The sequence below is a fragment of the Dermacentor variabilis genome, chromosome 8 (genome assembly GCF_050947875.1).
Source record: "Dermacentor variabilis isolate Ectoservices chromosome 8, ASM5094787v1, whole genome shotgun sequence".
NCBI lineage: Eukaryota > Metazoa > Arthropoda > Arachnida > Ixodida > Ixodidae > Dermacentor > Dermacentor variabilis.
This window is the reverse complement of record NC_134575.1, coordinates 90,843,152-90,864,876: the sequence shown is the minus strand read 5'-3', so window position 1 is coordinate 90,864,876 and position 21,725 is coordinate 90,843,152. Positions and strand designations below refer to the sequence as shown.

Genomic DNA, 21,725 nt, shown 5'->3' with positions numbered 1-21,725 from the left:
TTTTTACACCACTAATTAAATATAGAGGACAGAAACATCAAAATTAGTTTATTTAAACAATATTTTTTAATGCCTTGACCAGGCTAAGCAATATAGTCGAGAGTTGTGAACGCATGCATTCAAGTTGGAATTTCAAAGATATTGGACCATCTCTTTTATCGTGCTAAATTGAGGCACTCCTAATGAGAAGGGTGATAGGTTACCGGGGAGTCATTGGGTTGAACGTAAGCAGCGCCTCCCTGAAATCGACGAAATTTGCAAGTTAAAGAAAACGTTGCAGGAATATAAATAATACGGTGTTTTGAACGAATATCAAACTTCTGCTCGGGTTAAAGTTACATTGGGAAATGAAACACCTGGGATATTTCAAGGATAAATTATTGAGTAAATTCTGCATGAGAACATTACTTATAGGTTAAAGTCCATAGTGGCTTGAACATAACTTGACTACCTTTAGCAGTATTTGTTTAAGTGCAGTGTACGCGCCATAATGACACAATTAATAAAGCTGACCTTTCATAAATTTTATATATTTTGTGGGGATGCGCGACTCTCGCGCGTCCCCTGATATGTTTTTTCCGCATGGTGCGTCTCCTGTAATCCGGCTTCGCCGCGTGGCCTGCGTGATGCCCACGGCGGTCGATGTGGTTGGGGCACACTGCGAGAGATGGCGCGAGTGTTGCGTTGCTAACGCTGCCGACAGGCGAGGTTACTTGGGCGCCGAAAGGAAGGCGCTTGGGCTCTTGGGGTTCGAGACAGCAAGCAGCACGGACGTGCCGTGCCGCGCGTGGAGCGACCCTCTTCCCCGGCGCATCGGCGAACGGCGTGGACATTCCGCGCGCCGCCGACCCATGCTTCTGCGAGACCGCCTCGCGTGGCCGCCTTGGAATGCGCCACCATTCGCGTGACCATACACGCGAAGGACCAGGCGTTGGGATCCAGCATGGGGCGAACATATTCGCTCGCTTCCGGTCGCGGTGAGTCAGTCTTCTAGATTTGTCGCGCGCCCATCGGCATGTTTTGTGGATAGCAACTCGGCTAGCAGGCACCGATCTATGAAAGATGCAATTAATGCCCTTGTGATTGTTTGCACTACTGTGTTGTCGTTCCTTTGTCCCAAGAGCACGGGTGAGAGAGACCCCACATCTGGCTGCCCAACGTGGGACTCTTGGGGCATCGGACGATAGTTTTAACAGTTTTGCTTCGTTCAAGACCTTTGTTTGAACCGAAGCGTAGGCCTAGCGTGAATTTTGATCGCTAGCGTCGGCGGCGTGGTTTCTTGAGCGAGGTGATGGTGGCGGTAGTGTGTTTGAACATGTCAACATGCTAAGCCTTTTCGCAAGTGTTTTTTTAATGACATTCGTTAGTACGAGAGCCACGCGGTTTGCATCCTGGGAGAGCGAGGCTGAGCGCCCGCGGAGCAGTGGCAAGCCTGAAGCGAGTGAGTACGGAAGCCTCGTGGGTGGTCCGAATTTCTTATGCAAATAGCTTCTTCTATCTCTTTGACTCGGATGAAGTCGCGGCTCTGGGAGCCGGGTGGCCGCGGGCCACGGGTGCCACTACGGGCTGACTGGTATTGCGGCCTGGCACCGGGCGCTCCGACACCGTCTGGGACGGTGGGCGCCGTCAAGTCGGATGCTGGGTGCACCGAGCGGAGTAGGACCACCTCACAGAGCTGACGTCTCCTCGCGGCTGCCTGTTTTGCGCTCATTTTGGGTGTTGTTTTTGGATGCCAGTTTTTGTCAGGAAAGCGACGCTTTAGGCCTAAGGCTTTACGAAGCTGCCTGTCGCACGTGAAGGGACACAACCTGGTGGACCGTTGCGTTGAGGTGTTGCAAGTTGCTTCCCTCATTCTAGTTAGCCTCGCACGAATTGAAATTACTCGTTCGACTCAAGAAAGCGAGCTTCGTTCACGTGAACTTAGCATCTGAGTAGCTGCCCGATCTTTTGCTAGCCGAGTTGAACATCGTACCACGTGGGCGATGCGCATGCAGAATTCCTCTCTCTTGCACTACTATAGTGTTTGCCGAGTGTGTTGAGTTTACGCAGCGTGATTGAGTCACCCCTGGTTTGTCGTCACCTGCACATCGTCTGCGCTGCTGCCCCGGACTACGATCGAGCCACCCCGGGCGATGGTGATGCTGTGGCCAGTTCGGCGCGGCGACTTCGGCGGCCTCCTGTATCCAGCTCACAACCCTCGGCGGCGGACAAAAGAGCCGGCGGTCACCGACAGCTACGGCGGCTCTTGCCAGCAGGGCGCGTCGGCGCGAGCGACGCTTGCTCGTACCGACTACTGCGTCATCGTCTCCGGAGTCCTGGCCTGGGATCGTGCCGTCGAGTCGCGAAGCTGCTGCTGTGACCGGCGGACGCCAGCGGTGTACCAAAGGACAGTCGGCTCGCATGCTATGGACAGCGTGGACATTTCCTCGGCGCGGCCACTGTTTAATGTTCTACCTTGTCCGCGAAGCACCGTTTGATGTTAGACCGAGTCACATGTCCTGCCGGAATATGTAGTGATTTAAGGTTGGGGGGATGTGGGGATGCGCGACTCTCGCGCGTCACCTGATATGTTTTTTCCGCATGGCGCGCCTCCTGTAATCCGGCTTCGCCGCGTGGCCTGCGTGATGCTCACGGCGGTCGATGTGGTTGGGGCGCAGTGCGAGAGATGGCGCGAGTGTTGCGTTGCTAACGCTGCCGACAGGCGAGGTTACTTGGGCGCCGAAAGGAAGGCGCTTGGGCTCTTGGGGTTCGAGACAGCAAGCAGCACGGACGTGCCGTGCCGCGCGTGGAGCGACCCTCTTCCCCGGCGCGTCAGCGAACGGCGTGGACATCCCGCGCGCCGCCGGCCCATGCTTCTGCGAGACCGCCTCGCGTGGCTGGCCGCCTTGGAATGCGCCACCATTCGCGTGACCATACACGCGAAGGACCAGGCGTTGGGATCCAGCATGGGGCGAACATATTCGCTCGCTTCCGGTCGCGGTGAGTCAGACTTCTAGATTTGTCGCGCGCCCATCGGCATGTTTTGTAGATAGCAACTCGGCTAGCAGGCACCAATCTATGAAAGGTGCAATAAATGCCCTTGTGATTGTTTGCACTACTGTGTTATCGTTCCTTTGTCCCAAGAGCACGGGTGAGAGAGACCCCACAATTTATTGTAAATAAATTGTAGTGAACCTTAGCTTATTAAATAAATTAACAAGCATGATATCACACGCGCACATACAAACTTACATTTCTCACTCGATGACTGCGAACACCTGCTGTGACAACGCTGGCGTGACGAAGAGCTCAGAGGAGAGTGACCGTTTCTGCTGCCTCTTTAGCGTGCCTCTGAAGGTCGAGATTACGTGACTTCTAGGCATACCTGTAGGTGCGCGGAAACTTAGCGCGCTTTCAGCCACAAGCCAACCCACCAGATGTTACCTCCAAGATAGGGCAGGGGCTTTGCAAGCGCACAACGGCGCGGACAGCCATGAGCAAAGACGGCCATGGAAGTGGCAGAGACGCGCGCTCCCCTGCCCCCCTCAGCGCGTGTTTGATCGCGGTCCCCCATACCTTGCGCGTGCTTTGTCACGTGACATCCAACAATGGGTGCGCATGAGGCCACCATCCTTCACGACTAATGCTCACCCCTTTTCCTTCGCACCAATAGCATCCAACTCGCGGGGTGTGTGTACGCCTACATCAACTGAAATCATTCGCCTGTAGTGTCCATATCATAGAGGACATTATAACTTGGGCCGCGCCCTCAAACAGCCTTCGATACGCATTAAGGGAATCATGAGGCACGGCTCTATGTTTTCTGCTGCACATCCATATGATCTTCGGTGTCTAGATCCTTTTCTACCGTCGTAAATTAGATAGATTTAACGTGGCAGTGCATGAAGTCATATTGAAGGGCCTTCGGCAAAGTTTCAGGCATGCACAAGTGTCCTCATGGGACCACGTGACCACGTGACAGCAGCTATCCCGGCGTTTTATTTGGCTCTGTATCTGCGCGCGGCATTATCAGTGTTCCGGCGCCGTCTTGCCCCGTTGCTTTTTGTGCTTAGGCAGCGACTGCCTGACCAAACATTGGCATTTTATGGCCCGGTCATACTAGGCCAACACGATACCGAAGGCGTCAAGACGCCAGAACGACGCCGACGCCAACAATCGGCGGGCTAGGCGCCGACCGTGTCACTGAGGGAAATTTAGCCACACTCGGACAACAATGCCTACGCGACCAACTACAGCGTGCCAGCGTATTGTGGCAGGCTTTCCTGCCGAGGAGGCCGACAAAACCAGTTTGTCAGCCGTGATTCGGCCAGTTTTCGCGCGATCAGACACTGAGCGAAAACAATGTCACACCGGCAACGCGATTACCGCTGCAACTGCGCTTGTGTATATATTTGTTCGCCCTCAAACTGAGTCTATGAACGTGCTTCTTAATTTGACATGCATGATTGCTAACCCTTGCCAGTCATACACATCCGGTTTTAGCCGTTATTGATCTCGTTCAGCTAATATTAGGCCAATTGCAGACGACGAGATTGTGCACCCACTACCGGCGGGTTTAATTAAAATAAAGGATAACAAATTAAGACAAAGGAAACTGTTTCTATAGTTCAGTTCTGGTCCTACTGATTTCAAGTGAACCCTTCTTGGCTTCGTATGGTGCGCATAGAACCAAGGAGCGACGGTACGACACTATGCGAGCGTCGGTACGTGAACGTTCTCGATCGAAGGCTGCGGGATCAATGGCACTGCTGTGAACATAATTCAACCATGTAGAAATATAGCTATGCTTGTAATGCTATGCTGACACATTTCTATGCCTTTTGTGCAAAATAACTGACAACCACGTCACTCATAAAACAGACAGAGCAACAAAAACCCAATTTTCGACATAGACGCGTCTCAAACTGTTGTTGGCTAATGAGGATCGTGTTGTCGATTGTAGTGAATCACAATGCTCAGTTTCGGAATGCCGAAATCGGAACTAGCCATCGAAGTTGCTGTCATTTCCTTGTAGCCACCGGCGGCACTTTCTTTTCTAAAGCCCGCGTTTACAATTTGCAATACTGGAAATAAAAGAATTAAAAGAAAGGAAATAAAAGGAAAAAGGAAATAAAAGAAATAAAGGCGACTGACGTGGATGATGTTAGATAGACGTGACGGCGCGGTGTCATCTATAGTCTAGACACGTCATATGTGACGGGGCACCTGGTGGAGGATGCAGTACGGGCCGTAGTGTCGTTAGAAGAGTTTCTTTAAAATACCAGCACGCCGTGTGGGTGACCATACTAGCACAATAACATCTGGTTCGTATTCAACGTCGTGATGGCACTGATCGTAACGGTATACTTCTAGCGTGTGTGTGAAGCAGAGAAGAAGGCGGGCAATCTGGGGTGCTTGGCTCGTTTTGGCTATCATATCACGAGTGTACTCTGTCGACGAGTCGAGTGTGGTCGAAAGGAGAGTCTCGAAAGGCAAGGTCCATTCCGGCCGAATAGCGGTAGAAGGGCGTGTAGCCAGCTGTGTTGTGGCGCGAGGACTTTTAAGCAAACGTGACAAATGGTAGAGCAGTGTCCCAGTAGCGATGATCGGGGAGAACATACATTGTTAGCATCTCAGTTAGTGTGCGGTCCAGGCGTTCGGTAAGACCGTTAGTTTGAGGATGGCAAGCTGTAGTAAGCTTGTGTGTAGTAGCATATGATAGATGTAAGTAGTCAATGACTTTGCCAAAAAAGTATCTTCCACGATCGACTAGGAGTCGACGAGGTGTGCCGAGGTATAAGATAACATCGTGAAGCAATAAGTGACTGACGTCTGTAGGGCAACTGGTCGGTAGGGCTTTAGTAATGGCGGGTTGTGTAGTCCGTAGCGACGGCAATACACCTATTTCCGTCATTTGATATAGCAAATTATCGGAGAATATCAAAGCCAAAACAAAACATAAGGGTCTGTCGGTACATCCACAGGCTTCAGCAGACAAGCAGAATGCACAGCTGGTCTTTTCTGACGTTGGCACGACTCACACACGGTAACGTAGCGACGGATGGTGCGGTTGAGGCAGTCACATAATCCGGTCATAGATCTCAGAGACTCCAAGGTGTCCAGTGGTGTGGACGACGTTCAGTTGCTGGAGTACAGTCTGTAGATGATGAGACCTAATGGCAGTTAGCATTTAGGGCCAGTCGGCGTGCATGTTGCGGTGATACAGGGTGTAATTCGCTGGCACGAACATGTGAAGGGATAGTTCAGACGGATGAGAGGCAGGTGTTCGATAAGCTGCCGTAACGATTCTTTGCATCGTTGTTCAGCACCCATGTTTTTCAAGGCGGGAATGAGAGAACACAGATCGGTGCGGCATCCACTAAAACGTCCGCCGCATCAACGGGATGACCAGACAGGCAGTTAGCGCCATGATGTAAGCGACCCGATTTGTAAACAACCGTGTATGTGTATTCCCGAAGGCGTAGTGCCCGGCGACCGAGGCGTCCGGTTGAATCCTTGAGGGAAGAAAGGCAACAAAGGGCTTGGTGATCGGTTGTTATGTTAATAGCCTACCATATAATTAGGGACGGCACTTTTCCACCGCTCAAATGAGGACAAAACATTCGCGCTCGGTAATCCAGTACTTGCGCTCAGATGGAGAGAGAAGGCGACTGGCGTAGGCGACAACGCGGTTGTGCCCACATTGGCGCTGGGCTAAAATTGCGCCGACGCCGCAGCCACTGGCGTCAGTGCGAATTTGTGTCAGCCGTCAAAATTGGCGACAATGGCAGGCGTAGTGAGTAGCGTCATAAATTGCTGGAAAGGAGTAGATTGTTTAGAGCCCCAGAAGAAAGGAACGTCGTCCTTGTGGAAGTCGGTCAGAGGAAGGGCAACATGCGCAAAATTTTTCACAAACCGGCTGAAGTAAGGGCAAAGACCAATAACGCTTCCAACATCTTTGGCACAGGTTGATAAGAGAAAATTATGCATAGCACGAACTTTAGCGGGGTCGGGGCGAATGCCTGACGAATCGACGAGATGTCCGAGCATGGTTAATGGCAGTGACTGAAGCGGCACTTGGACGAGTTGAGCTGTAGGCCGTCGGTGCGAAAAACAGAAAGAAAAGATAAATGTCGTTCAAGAATGGTTGCAAAATTTGAAAAGAAGACGATGATGTAATCCAAGTAGCACAAACAGATGGACCATATCAAGCAAAGCAAGAGAATGTCCATCATCCGTTCAAAAGTCGCTGGGGCATTGTAGATGCCAAAAGCCATTACCCTGAACTGATATTTGGCCATCAAGTGTGACGAATGCGGTCTTCTCAAGGTCAATTGCATCCAAGGCAATTTGCCAATATCCAGAGCGAAGGTCTATTGATGAAAAATAAGTGGCACCGTAGAGACACCCCAGAGCACCGTCAATGCGTAAAAAGGGATATACATCATTCTTGGTGGCCGTGTTTAGATGACGCTGTTACCCTTCTATTTGATGAGAACAAAAAGGAAATGGTACGGGCTGGAACAGTGTTGAATAGTGGCTATGCAAGCATGGCGGAAATGGAACATCAGAGTAGCGCCACCTATTTTGCTCTATGGTACCTGTCATGTGACGTGGGAACTGGCTGATTGACTGAGAGCGATAGAGAAGGAGCTCACGCGGGGATTTCATCGCATCGTCCGTTCTGACACGGGCGATTCAAATTGAGGAGCAGCAGTGGTAACTTCTGAGGCGATTTCATGCGCATCAATGTCGCTATTAGACTCAGAGAACAATGACACCCTTATAGACAAAAAATGAATCGATATTACTAAACTTGAGTTTCCTTTTAGTGTCACTTTTAGCGACCTATTTATATACAGGAGAAAGAAGACATCCTATAGCGCCTACACAACTACAGCGAATGTGATTGGCTTTGTCGCAGGGAAAGAAAGGTTGAATTGTACTGAAGGTTGGGAACACATTTTTAAGCGGTAAATGTTTGTAGAAACATTGCGCAATGTCAGAAATTACACACACCTGAAGAATCAAACTCAGAAACCTGTAAATCAAAACGAGAAAAAGAAAAGAAAGGAGTGCAATATCACATCTTTATTAAGTCCCCAATTGAGAGATCATGGAATCTCGTCAAAATTGATGTGTTGTGCACAGCTCTGAAATACACCACTCAACTCTGTGTAGCAGTTTTGCAAAACCCTCATATATATTGCATCAACTTCGTTTAAGTTGTAAACTTATATTTATCCTCTTAGGGTGATTTAACCATTACAGTTTATGGATCAGCGGTATCTACATTTAGTGCAACGTCTGAAATGTGTAAAATTTTGCCTAGAACTTCTTCCTAAACTTTCATTTTCCGGCAATTTTTGTAAAGACTGCCATAACTCAAGTCAAACTTGTGCCTGTAAAAGATTCGGTATTATTTGTGTTATTTTAAATCAATCATATTATTTGTGTTATTTTAAATCAATCAGCTCGCTTTGAAATCAATTCAGCGATTGTGTAATCAGAGCATCTTTGAGTTTTATGTACATATGGATAAGGGAATATAGCCAAGAGTTAAAAAATCTTTATGCAGCTCTGCAGAGCTTCCTAAAAAGCTTGTAGAGTAGCACCGATAGCATTGCCGTCACGGCGCGGTGACTTTGAGATCATTATGTGAGGAACGTAACGTCGATGTGCGGCAATATAATCATTCTTTGAAATTGTAATCTGCAATGCTTTTCCTGCGCTATATGGCGAGCACTACGAAAAACGTCGCAGTTTCGCCCGAAAGTCGACACATCGATTGCGAAAGCAAATTAGCAGACAGCCATACGAAGTACGTTTATCGGCCACATCAACGTGCGGACACTCACTGTAAAAACGCTCTATGGAGGGAACGCGGCAGCAGTGGCAAGCGAAGTGCTCTTCGTGCTGTCTATCGTATCAATGCAAAGCGAGTGCCGAGAACACGCAGGACGCACGCAGCTACTAGCCGCCGACGCACCTAGACTCGACCCCAACGCACATCGCTCTCAAGATGCGGCCGCGCGACCGCTCGCATCCGCCACATAGGAGCAGTTGCAGCCGTAGTAGAACACCGCCCCTAGTCCCTCCCCTAGTCCGTCCCCTCCCCCCGGCGGCTCGCAACGTTCTGTGCCTCGCTCACCATGCAAGACAATGTGCTACCTCACCGCTCCCGTCCCTATCGCGGAGGCGAGATTCAGCCACGACCGTCATCTCGTTATGCAAGAAAAGGTGAGGCGTGCAGACAGGACACAAGAGAAGTGGACAACTTGTGTCATGTCTGCACGCCTCACCATTTCTTGCATAACGAATCCTCAACAACTAGCTCAGCTTTCTGTCGTTCTAATCGTCGTCTCCCCTCACACGCTTTCACTCTCACATTCAATGTTAGTGCGGCGGCGACGGTTTTATCGCCCTTGGAGTTTATACGCAACCTCACTGCTACTGCGACGGCAGAAATGCGCTTCGAGTGTTCATATGACTGTTATCGTAATAAAATGAACCTATGGCAGGACATCTAACAGTCTCACCTAATTCCCACACAGTCACGAACAAAGTATGGCTATCATGCGAGCAACAGATCAGCAATATGCGCAGCACATAGTGCTCCAAGGTACGTCTTTCAGAAGCAGCTGTAACCCATAGAAGTAACAGCACGGCCTCCCAGATCGGACGACGCACCACATAATCGCGGAATTCATGCGGCCGCCCTCGCCAGCTGAGCAGGCTTCGCAATTTGGGCGCTTAAATAGGTTCTATGTAACATATATGCTCTGCTGCTACTAAACGTCATACTACAACGTCATGTAAGAGTTTAATGTGGCATCCAAAGTCGCAAAATACGACTAGACAATAATTTCAATTTTGCTTTTGAGTTTCCGCAACAGATGACTTGAGGTCCTGTGCGATAATTGTGATATTTCGGGTCTTGGATTTTTGACATTCTGTGCAGAAGTCTAGAGCAAAGCTAGTGGTCTTAAAAAGATTTCTAGTACCCGTTTACTAGGACTCAAGAGCTGCATTCGGGCATTACAATGAGCCAAGCGCGGCGCGTAGGTCGCGCGCTGGCAGTGGTGTCTGCAAAGTGTCAAACTGGTTCATGGCGCAATTAAAAACGCAAATTTCAAACTAAAGCCAGCGTGTTTCTCTTCTGTAGAGTCCCGCCTCCACCTTTAATTACTACCAGAGGACTTAGGCAACGTGAGGAGCCGCCTGCACGTCAGACGAATCAACGGTACCAGAAGTGGTGTAACGTTAAGACGAGTTATCTGCAACGCCATCTATTATGGCACATAAATCTAATAAATGATGTAACTGAGAACTCAGAATATCCCTAGTAGAAATTCTCCGAAAAAAAAAGAGCAAAACGATCAACGAACAAAAGAAAAACATCGAGGAAGTGGTGTGCCGGAGGTAAGCTTCACGTGATCACTCGGCTGCGGTGTGGCACAAGGCAAGGACTGGTGGTACCTTGGGGACGCTAATTCAAGCAAAGGCAGTGTCGATTTTGGCTATGAAGCGCACCTCCTGCCAACATTAAAGAAAATTAAACTCTGGGGTTTTACGCTAAAAACCACGGTTTGGTTGGAGGCAGGCCGTAGTTGGCGGCTCCGAATTAATTTTGATCACCTAGAGTCATGTAAATTGCAGGGAAAGGAAACATGAGCATTTCTTGCATTTAGCCTCAACCTCGCATTTAGCCCCAGCAAGGTTAAAACACCTTTTCTCCCTGATCTTTGCAAGTGTTGTGAACTGGTGAAGGCCCGGGCAATTGTAGCGCCAGCTGCTCTCCGTCGAAGCCTGGGAAGATGATCTCCTTGCTTCTCAGCGATGAAATGGCCAGAAGCCAGCGGGTGCCGTATCCCGTCAGGTTTCGGTTCTGGGGAAAAATTTGACGAACAAATAGTATTAAAAGCCAGTTTTCTCATGGTTCTCTCTGTTGTCAAAGGTTTCCGCTATGTCAGTTGAAGCCGCAGTTTTCGTGCTTATATTCTGGCCAGTGCTCTTCTAGCCCTAACAAGTTGTCTTAATAGTTAAGAAATGCCTCTGTGGAAGTTTATTCAACTAATGACTTTATTAACATCATGATTCGAAGCACGGGATGTTATTCAAGATACCTTTGCGAAAAGACCTAAATTGCTGGTGCGGAAACTACGTATGTGAAGAGCTATCAGATGACAAAAATGAGACGAGCGCTGGGAAAATTCAGTTCGATGTCACCTGTAATAAACATAAACATGGAAATTTAATAAGGAGAACTGTTGCGCCTCTTGCAGCGTGCTTGTTTTAAGGCACCAGCATCTGAAATGAAAACTTAGGTGCTGCCTCAATGTACCAGGACTGCAGTTTCATCCGCCTTCTTCGGTGAAAATAGGTAAATGTTTTGACTACTTTAGAATTACGTCAGGCACCCAGCCTTAAAACGTCGTAGTAACGCCTGTTATGTCGTTGCTACGCCATAATATAATATAATTACAAACGCGGCCATAACAAGATATCTTGGTTAGATCGTTTGTTTTCTGTGAAATTTAACGCGGACAACACATTCTACTCATGAAAGCTACAAATGGCGCACGTAGTGTAAGCAAAATGTGTACCGCGGCTGCCTTCAAACAGCTGGACTGCCTGCTGTATCCTTGACAGGGTGGGTGTAACCCTTCTACAATTCAGTATCATTAGACTTCATTCAGCTTCGTCAGCTATACAATGTGTGCGCGTTTTGGATCACAGTCGCATTGTCTCTGATTGATTTAAAAATTTCGTAGTGCAAAATATTCCACTGTATCATGTAAGACTTGAAGGCATGAAAGCTTCCCAATTTCACACCGAGCACGACAAAAAAAAATATAAATTCATGAACTTCAGCCCATCCTTTCAAGCAAACTAGGAGTAAATTTCGTTTCTTTTTTCAGAAAAACGCTGGACAAGTCGCGGTCATCTGAAAAGTTCTGCCACGCGTATTGGGCTAGAAGGCCAGTACATGTGTGTATGTACAACTTATCACAAGACTGTACTGACCGTGACAGTCCTTGTCACGTTTATAGTAATTTCGCCTGTAGCGTGTGTTGACGAGCGCGGCACTTGCACAGACGAAAATTCTTGGCATTTACAGCAGGTGACACAGACACAGGCGTCCTAAATTCCAACATGCAACGTCAGGGCTGCCCTGTCTACTGCACCTCAGGGTTTTCTCTATTGCGACAAGCTACACTTCAGAATATCGTAACCATAACAACGCGTAAAAACAAAGCGAATGCCATACCCTCAGATCGCCCATAGTTTTCTTGAGCGTCGAGATCTTTGAGGCGAGTATAAGTCCACACGATGATTGTTCCTCCGGAACATGGCTGGCGTTTGTAAAGAAGGTGATCGACGGCGCTGCTCCGAGCAAGCTTCGCCAATCTGCATTCACTGGGTTGCGCGAGAACAAGAAGTGAAATAATTTTGCAGCTATACGAAATTCTTCGCAAAATATGTCGGTATGATGCATCATGTATATCACAGGGAAGCTGTATTTATTTGGTTAACGTACGTACTTCCAAGACCCGAGGGCATTACAGGCAGGAGTGGTAAATATCAAATATTTGTAGAGAAAAAACCGAGAAAAAATACTGTTATAACAATTAAAGAGAGACATGTTAGCAAGAGGTTCCATGAATGGCATTCTTGAAGCTGTTATGTCGGTGATGGCGGCGATGGAAGCGGGAAGGTGGTTCCATTCTTTACTAGTCTTTGCAATGAATGATTCGCTGTCGGTATTACGATGACACGTAAGCGGGAGCGGAAAAAATTACGTCTTTTAATATCGCATTAAGACGATAGATTTTAATCTATGGCTAGCCGATTCGTTCGTCCGTCTGTCGCCTGTACGCCGAAAACTCCTCCAGTGCAACGCCCTGTGCATGCGGCAAAACACAACGAAACAAATAAATGGTGCGCGATTGGCTGCATTAGTAGTGGCGTCGTTGCTCTCACTCGCAGCCGAGCGCGCGCGCGCGCAGCAGTTACTCTCCGGCTTCCAAATGGTCGGCCGCGCGTCATACGTACTCCTCAGGAGCAGGCAGCTTTGGGTCAGCAACTCTGCGAGCAGAACTGGGAACCAACTCGTCTATGCCGTCTCGCTGCTGCAGCCCAGGCACAAGAATAGGTTCGTGCAGTCGAGCGCAAGAAGCAACTGCGTACCGAGATACGGCAGCCTGTGAAGCCGTCGCTTAATGAACCGTTGGGATTAACCCAGTGATAAAAACAGGGGCCGCACGTTTTAGCTTCGCGGGTTAACCATCTGTACGGAGTGCCTGGGTGGGGATTCTTATGTGTGCAAGTGTTTGTTTAAGTTTACCCACTTGTGCATGTAGTTCACATACAGTATCAATCACTATGGCGGGTACAATGTATTCTTCGTTTTCTATATTGTCGGTTACTAGGCACTGGGCCTCTGCAAAGCTGTATGCCTACAGCTTTCTTGTCACGAAGGGCCTGTACAGAACGGTTGTACGTGTTGCCAATAAAATTTCAATTAAAATCAATACCTTCTTTCTTGAACCACGTTAATTATCAGTAAAAGAACCACGCGCCTTTGCGGTACTGAGGTGCATAACCACCGGTAAGGTTGTGCTTGCTGATTGTTAGGGAACTTTGTGGACTATTATATGATTCTCTGCTTTTGCAGCACGATTAGCGTATTTAGTCGTGTCTCCTTTTCAACTCTTCAATTATTCCTAGTAACTTCTCTGGTAGACGCCGTGAAGCTTTCATTAGCACCTTTATTTATTCTTTAGAGTTCTTATACCATTATGATTTATTAAAATGACTCCCTGAAATACACCTGTTCTGCGTCTTGACGCGATCAGCCGGTGTTTGTGTTTTTTTACGTTTTGATATTTCGATATTGACAGCGCTCCTTGAGATCTATATTTACCGTGCGCCTACGTGAGCGAACCTTCTGCTTGTCGTCTGGCCATTCATTTTAAATCTATTCTTCCCTCCTAATTTTAATTTACATTGTAGTAAACGCGGATGTTGGGAGCAAGCATGGCACAGGTTCTTTATTTTCCCGTGAACAGGGGCTGGAGTTTTTCTTTTCTCCATTTGAGTGATGTCTTCCGACAAAAGTGGGTAATTGCTTCATTCACATATGTCACCCTGACCACCACACGTAGTTTTTCACACTGGCATACAGTTTGTTTAGAAGAACCAGAAGAACAGGTAAAGGATGACCATACGCAGCATAAAAAGCATAAGCACACGACAAAGAAACTTTGGAGCAATAGCACGAATAAAAACGACCATATCACATGTCATTCGTACAAAGCGAATATGCAAATTAAAAACCACTCGCTTGGAAAAAAAGTCATTTTACATCACTTAGTGCACTCAACAATGTTGATATATCCTTAAAAGCGTTGGCAATTGGTAGTGAGGTGCACATTCGCATGGCTATTGTTGGCCAAGCGTGGAATAATTCTTTAACGAAATGTTCATTCGCGAGGTGTTCTGCAGGAGAGCTTGTTCTTGCAGTTGTTTACACCTCACTGATTTATCCGGGAAGTGGTGCCATCCAAGGCTTCAGTTGACCAAATGTAAACTTGGTTGCTTTCCGTGAAAGTAGCGTTGCCGTGTTTCACTGAATATCACTGCCACTGCTTTTCAAGTTCTGTAAAACTGGGAACATTTAGCACTGTCGTGTGTGCAACCTGGGGCGCTATAACGTAAAGCTATTCCGAACTTTTCTATTCCAATTCTGCAATCATCCCTACGCGATTGGTTAAAAACCTTCTTGGACCACCCCCACTTGGCCTGTCTGTCACGGGACGTCACGAAAACCACGATAGCTCCCCAAGTGATGTGACGTGCGTGCACTGATTATGCATGATTTGACCGAACAAAAGCAAGAAGGTTATTTCTGATTGGACTCCTTTTCGCCATGAGCCCTTGGCTATTGGTCAAAAGCTTTCGGGCTGCACCCACATCACCTGCCTGTCACGCGACGTCACAAAACCGCAAGAACTCACCGCGTCAAAGTTACGTGTGCGCGTTAAAGATGCAATAATATGCCCAACAAAACTGAGTTTTCTTCAGAATAGCCGCAAGCTGCCCCGTTCCGAAACGAATAAATGATGGCTGCCGCCGATCGCCCAGGCACTGACTACTCGGGCTTGCCGGAGAGCAAGGATTTATTTGCGTAATATAAACTTTTTGCGTGGCCGCGTAACGTTTTCGAGCACTTTCGGCCCGTTTACGACCTCGTTCTGCCAAGTCTTCTTTGCTGAGAATGCATTTAAGAGTCATTCTTAAGCTTACGTTGCATGCCTCCCCGATTTTCGACCAGCCACCGCGAGTTAAATAAGGGAAAGCGGACCAATCGGAGATGCTGGCACCACCCTCTTCATCCGGTTATCGATTTTCAGTGCAGTGGTTCGGCCCCATGAAATCCCTCTCCACTTGAGCGTGCTCCTCGCCTCGTGTCAGCCAATTAGATAAGACAAGCCGCTCGGCGCAGGCAATGTTATTTGTTTTTCAAGCTAACAAAAGTGACGTCCTCTGGACGAGGGAAGCGTTTGATTGGTCAGTTCAGACAACCCTGCGGGTGACCGCCCGATGCTTGCGTCGGCGGTTACGCGAATTCGACGTCAGGAGAATGGAATAAAACATTTAGTAATAGTTTTACGTTATAGGGCCCCTGCACGCTGCTTGTCTCAATTTACATTTTATTATAATGCACTCAAATGAAAGCGAGAAAAGGACAACACTATGAAAAAGGATGGCGGCTGCAGGACTTCTGGCTGCGCATGTGCGCTTTAGAAAATTGCGGTCGCAGCCACGTGCCCGATAAACTGACGCCAGTTCGTCAGTAAAGGAGACCTGCGTGTTTCATTTCTTCAATTTACACAGTTTTTAACGCAACCTTGGTTAGTTACATAATTAGAAACTGCAACGGTATTAAAAGGGGTTTCCGGCCAGAAACAGGTATTTCCTGCGTGAAAGCCACCTTTGCATTGTCTTATACAATAATATGTCTACACGGACATAGCGCCCGCCAACCATACTATTCTAAACGCTAGGAGAAAATTCGCGAAACACGTTGTTCATGTGTTACGAGAAAGCTTAAGCGCGGGACCACCTCCGCTGCCGCCAAATGAAATGCGTGTAAAACACCACAATGATTTCACGAGACAAACGCGTAATTGATAGGAATAACATTTCTTGCATTTTCAAGGAAAAAAACTTTCATTCTAGGAAGTGTAACAAGCGAAATGCTTTTATTTAAGGCCTGAGAGTCTAATGTGAAACCAGGTTGGTGCTCCAAATTGGTTTTGCCTTGTGCGCTCTGTGCATTGTGATCAGTTCATTGCGGCTGTTGTCCCCGTCGACGACACGCAACGACCCTTTAGGCCACGTCAACTCATTCCGCTTCGGCAGTGCTACAGCCTCAAGGAAAACAACGCCTTCAGGAACTATGCATTTAGAGGTCCCGTCTGCTGACCACAGCCACTGTGCAACAACTGTGGCTACCATGCAATGTAAGGCTTTGCACAATATTCGCAGACTCTGGCAATAATGGCACCTGTGCATGCATTTCGGAGCCCGGAACTAGCAATATTGTGTAGACGAGGATGACATTAGGCGGCATCTCATGACATATGTTGTAGACACAAGATGGCAGTGTACGTGCGTACAATTCTTCGTTGTCATGTTCGTGAAAACAGCGTCGATGGCACGAAGGAGGCGTACGTGGCAATGATGATGATAAGCCTTATACATGGCACAGGCACGAACTAGATGATGAGCCACCTGTAATGCAGTTCATCGAAAGCAACGACAATGTCAATGCCGACAGCAACATCGCAGCGACAATGCCAGGCAGTTTACTCAATAACTAACAGTACTGAGAGCCGCAAAGGAGCCTATTATCAGCTCTAATTAGTACCTCAGATAAGAAGGAAGTTGCGTACTTCACAAGGAAGTAAAAGCAAGCACTTATTCATCTAATTCACACTATTGTTTTTGTACTGTCACCACCCCTGGTTAATCTCGCTGCCTTTCCCCTTTCCACTGTCTCTCTCTCTCTTGTACTATCACACAATTAAAATTTGCCTTTGAAGTATGATTATACGTAAATTTACATGCTTTAGAGTAATTCATTTTTATCCAACCACAACCCTGCCCGCACAAAAACTGTTCCTGTTACTGCTGGGTTGTTACTGCTGAGTGTGGGTCAAGACAATTATGGAGAGGTAGAAACAGGCAAGCGAAAGTAAAAACGTGGTCTTCACTGCGGGATAGTGCTGCCATCTCACTAAGTGAGTTCACCGAAGAAGCACCACATTATTCTATCTTTCTAGCACTATAATTTCCACAACATAGTAACTTAAAAAAATATGGAAGCCTTAAATTTACGAGCTCCTATTGCTGCAGCAGACATGAATATTGCCGTGCTGTACATAGCATTCGTTAAACCATTTAAACGGACAGACTTGATATAATAATTTTGCAGCTTCCGTAATTTGTGTTACCATCTTTACAAGGGCTTTTCAAAAGTAATATTCACAAAACACCGGATATGTTAGAGGAGCGAATAATACATAAATTTTGTCGACTTTAGGTGCAGGATTAGGTGTACTTGAAAGGACTGTGATATTTTTTTTTGTTGTAAAGAGTTGCAAAAGTTTATTTTTCTTTTGTTTTGAAAATTGAATACTTTTTTATAGAAATAAATGACGGCATAAATAAAACACCTATGTACTACAGTCGCTAAATTCTAGCTTTCTCTTTTTTATGCGACAAGCCCCATCAACTTTGGTGCCGTCATGGTTTCAAAGGCAAAGATATTATCAGATGACAGGTATTTATGGAGGATTCATCGAGCTAAATCTTCCTCCAAAGGAGGAGTAGAGGAGAAATGCGCACTCACACAGCCACGTCGCTCTTGGTTATATCAGCACAAATTTGCAGGTTTAACAAAATTCTGTCTGAACTGGCCCTCTCAAGATTGCGTTGCTAGCAAATGCAAAAAAAGGTAGGTTTCGGAACAAGAAGGTGACTTTACATCATAAGCGAGGAAATGCATTTAAATTACACGCCATGAGCAGCAGCTGCCTTTATTGCGAAATCATTATATGCCCCGTTACCCGAACATACATGAGCGTCGGCGTGACCGAAAGATTGTATCGAAAATGGCCGGTGGCGCAAACTGTAAAAACGCGTCAAGAAATGCTGGGACTGACGTAGAATTTCTCAGTGAGGTTCCTGTAAACAATGTAAATTAATGGCTTTGAAAATAAAAGTAGGTACGTTTCTGCCTGGGTGGGAATCAAACCGGAGCCTCCGGTGTGCGAGACGACTACGCACCCCCCCCAAACAGTATAGTGCCTTCGTATTCCCCCCCCCACACGCACACACGCACACACAGAACTTAATAAAAATTCATAAACTTAATTTAGAATATTGAGTTATCCCAAAAAAGTAAGTATCCTGAACTATCACTGAACTTCGCACTTAAGCAACATAAAAAAGCAGGTGGCCGCGCTATGACAACTAAATTTCTCTTGGCAGAAACGAAAAAAGCTCTGTTAAAAAGTATTTATCATAATTAGGTATGAGTGTCTAATATCTGTAGCTCTAGTTCACTGTAACTGTGAAGTACCTGTGGCGTTTGTCGATAATTTTCTGACAGTTCTCGAAAGGAATGCTGCTGAAACACTTCATTTCTAAAGGAAGCCCCTCGGTTCCCCTTCTTCTATCGTTCCTTGCTAAAGGGACCACTTACTGTACAAACGTTGATTTTAATTTTTGCACGTTCCCTAGGGGAAATGCAAGATGTTCTTGAGGCTGTTTAGTTAAGGTTTTTTGTTCCTACACAGGACTCAACAAGGTACCTCATGTTTACGGCAATTTGCACAATGTTGATTGAGTGCGGAGTTACTGTAACTGAATAAGTATAGAGAATAGCACCAATAGGCGCACATCAAGAAATGATTATACAAACCTTGTTCGTCCGCAAGCACGACGATGAGCGCCTTCAAGGAAAGGTTTCGAGCCAGCATCACAGCACGCTCCCATGGATCATACTGACTCATTTCTGGATACATAAGAAAAATATTCACCGACGGTTACGATACTCCGTAATGCGAAATTTAAGCGCAGCTAAATAGGTGTTTTCATTTCGCGATATATTTAGGCATCGCACTGATCACTGCAACGACTGCCAGACCCGCGACACGCAGCGCAGCGGTCGCGTCAAGGTACAGTGTGACATGCTTATTGACATAGTAGTTTCTTTCGATTTCTCACAAGTTGTCCAGTCTCCTACGTGTGGTGACTCTTTGCTGGATCTTGTGCTTTTGAATGAGCAGTTGGTTAAATGTGGTTTCGAATGTGAAGTCGGCGATGGTCTGTCTGATCACAAAGTAGTCGTTCTTAAATTGAATATTGCACCTGAACGCAAAAGACCAGAATACAGGATGATTACTGACTTCACTCGTGCTGATGATGTCATGATACTTGGTGCTCTGGCGTCACATTTTGATGATTTTTTATTTTGTAGTGAACACTGCAATATTGACATGTTGGTTGAGCGATTTTATAAAGTTGTGCATGACTGTCTGTCTAACTTTGTGCCCAAGAAGTGTGTTAAAAGAAATCCCAAACATATCTGGTACAGCAGGGAAATTATCCAACTTATCCGTCGCATAAAGAGACTTCGCAAGCGATGTAAGCCCCAGCATATAAGTGATGGTGCGCTTCTAGTTTCCTTGAAAACGGCTCTACGAACTAAAATGCATGACGCTAGGAAATTTTATTATGAGAACACACTAACAACATTCATGGAAACCAACCCACACAAATTCTGGAAAACAATTACTCCGTCTGGTCGCTGTTCTTCATCCTTTGTTGTTAATGGTAAACCATGTTCTAACCCTTCTGTTATCTCTGAAGCTTTTAATAAATATTTAAATCGATATTTGACAGCGACAACGACACTGGACCGATGTTTAGTCTAGTTACTGAATTGCCAGCCTTCCCGAAGTTGGATATAAGTTATAATGGAGTTCTGAATCTTTTGTTGCAAATTGACACGACTAAAAGTGCTGGAGCTGATAATATACCTAACATGTTCCTAAAAAAGTATTCTGAGTGGTGCGCCCAGTACTTGACTGTTATTTTCCAAAAATCCCTCCAAACTGAAACCGTTCCACAAACCTGGAATATAGCTAATATAGTACCAGTATTTAAGTCTGGTAACAAACGAAGCCTCTCCAATTATAAACCAATCTCGTTAATATGCACTTGCTCCAAGGTATTGGCACACATTATTCATAAACATATTGTCTTGTACTTGTTTAACAATAATCTTCTGTCTAATAATCAGCATGGTTTTCGGGCTGGGTTTTCTACTCTCACGCAGTTAATTGAATTCACGCACGATATTGCATCATGCCTAAATCATCGCGGTCAGATGGACGCCATTTTTATCGACTATTCAAAAGCATTCGATTTGGTTTGTCATAGTAAGCTCATTACCAAACTTGGTGCCTTTTTCAAGGGAACTCACGGCGTCCGACTAATAGGCTGGATTAAGGACTACTTGCGATTAAGATCACAGTTTGTCACGTTTAATCACTCTCAATCAACATCTGTCCATATAACATCTGGCGTCCCGCAGGGATCAGTTCTAGGACCACTTTTATTTCTCATTTACATTAATGACGTCGTCCAGATAACTAATAACACGTCAGTTAAAATGCGTTTATATGCAGATGACTGCGCTCTGTATTCAAATATAAATAATGCATACGACCAGCTTATTCTAAACAATGTGTTTTCTTCTTTCTGTGATTGGAGCAACACATGGCAGATGAGGTTAAATTTTAGCAAAACTGTATCGATGTATCGAGCAAGAAAAATCCTTTTCGTTTTTCGTACACTAACAACAGACATCAACTAACGCACGTGAACGAGTTCAAGTACCTAGGTGTAAATTCTGTTCAAACTTGAATTGGTCTAGGCATAGATATTTAACTTGCTCGAAGGCACTCAGGAAACTCGGGTTCTTAAAATGTACATTAAAAGATGCAACCAAAAACTGTAAGCTGACGGCGTACAAATCTTTAGTAAGGCCTGTACTTGAACATGCATCGGCGGTCTGGTCGCCACACTCCGCTAAAGATATTATTAAACTTGAAAATGTGCAGAAAAAAGCAATAAGATTTATATATAAGCGTTCCGACCGTCACTTCTCTCCCACAGTTCACGCCCGCACGTTATCACTTGACACACTTGAACACAGACAAACATGTGATCGCATTATCCTACTTCACAAGATTATCAACAAGCGTATTTATGTTGACGCCACCTTCTCTTTCGCCAGTTCTTCAGCACGTGTCACGCGCTGTTCCAACCCGCTTAACATCGTGCCGTTTATGCCGCTTTTAGATAGCTACAAATTTTCATTTTTTCCTTTCACAGTTGAATTGTGGAACAATTTAGATGGCACGTTACGTGAAATGTCTGTTGACAATTAAGTGCGGGAATTGCCAAATCATGTATTTTTTTCATGACACTGTACTGTTTTCTCTGTAACTCATTACACTCACATTTGTAATCATGCACTTTCCTAATATTGTTTATGTATAATCTTCTGTACCACTCCTGCAATGTCCCAATTCATGGGATAGCAGTATTTGTCAATAAATAAATAAATAAATATATATAGATCGGCCATAGAGCTGCCGCTTCCC

At 46.2% G+C, this 21,725-nt stretch overlaps 1 protein-coding gene across 1 annotated transcript in view; it reads right to left on the bottom strand.

Moving 5' to 3' along the window:
• Positions 1-19,064, bottom strand: part of LOC142591481 (glutamate receptor ionotropic, delta-2-like) — a 36,114-nt gene extending 17,050 nt beyond the window's left edge. The window contains exons 1-3 of the mRNA XM_075703810.1: positions 18,974-19,064; positions 12,251-12,399; positions 10,709-10,867 (exon numbers count right to left, since the gene is read on the bottom strand). Of these exons, the coding sequence (XP_075559925.1) occupies positions 10,709-10,867; positions 12,251-12,399; positions 18,974-19,064 (399 nt within the window). The remainder of the gene's footprint in view (positions 1-10,708; positions 10,868-12,250; positions 12,400-18,973) is intronic.
• Between the last annotated feature and the right edge of the window lie 2,661 nt (positions 19,065-21,725).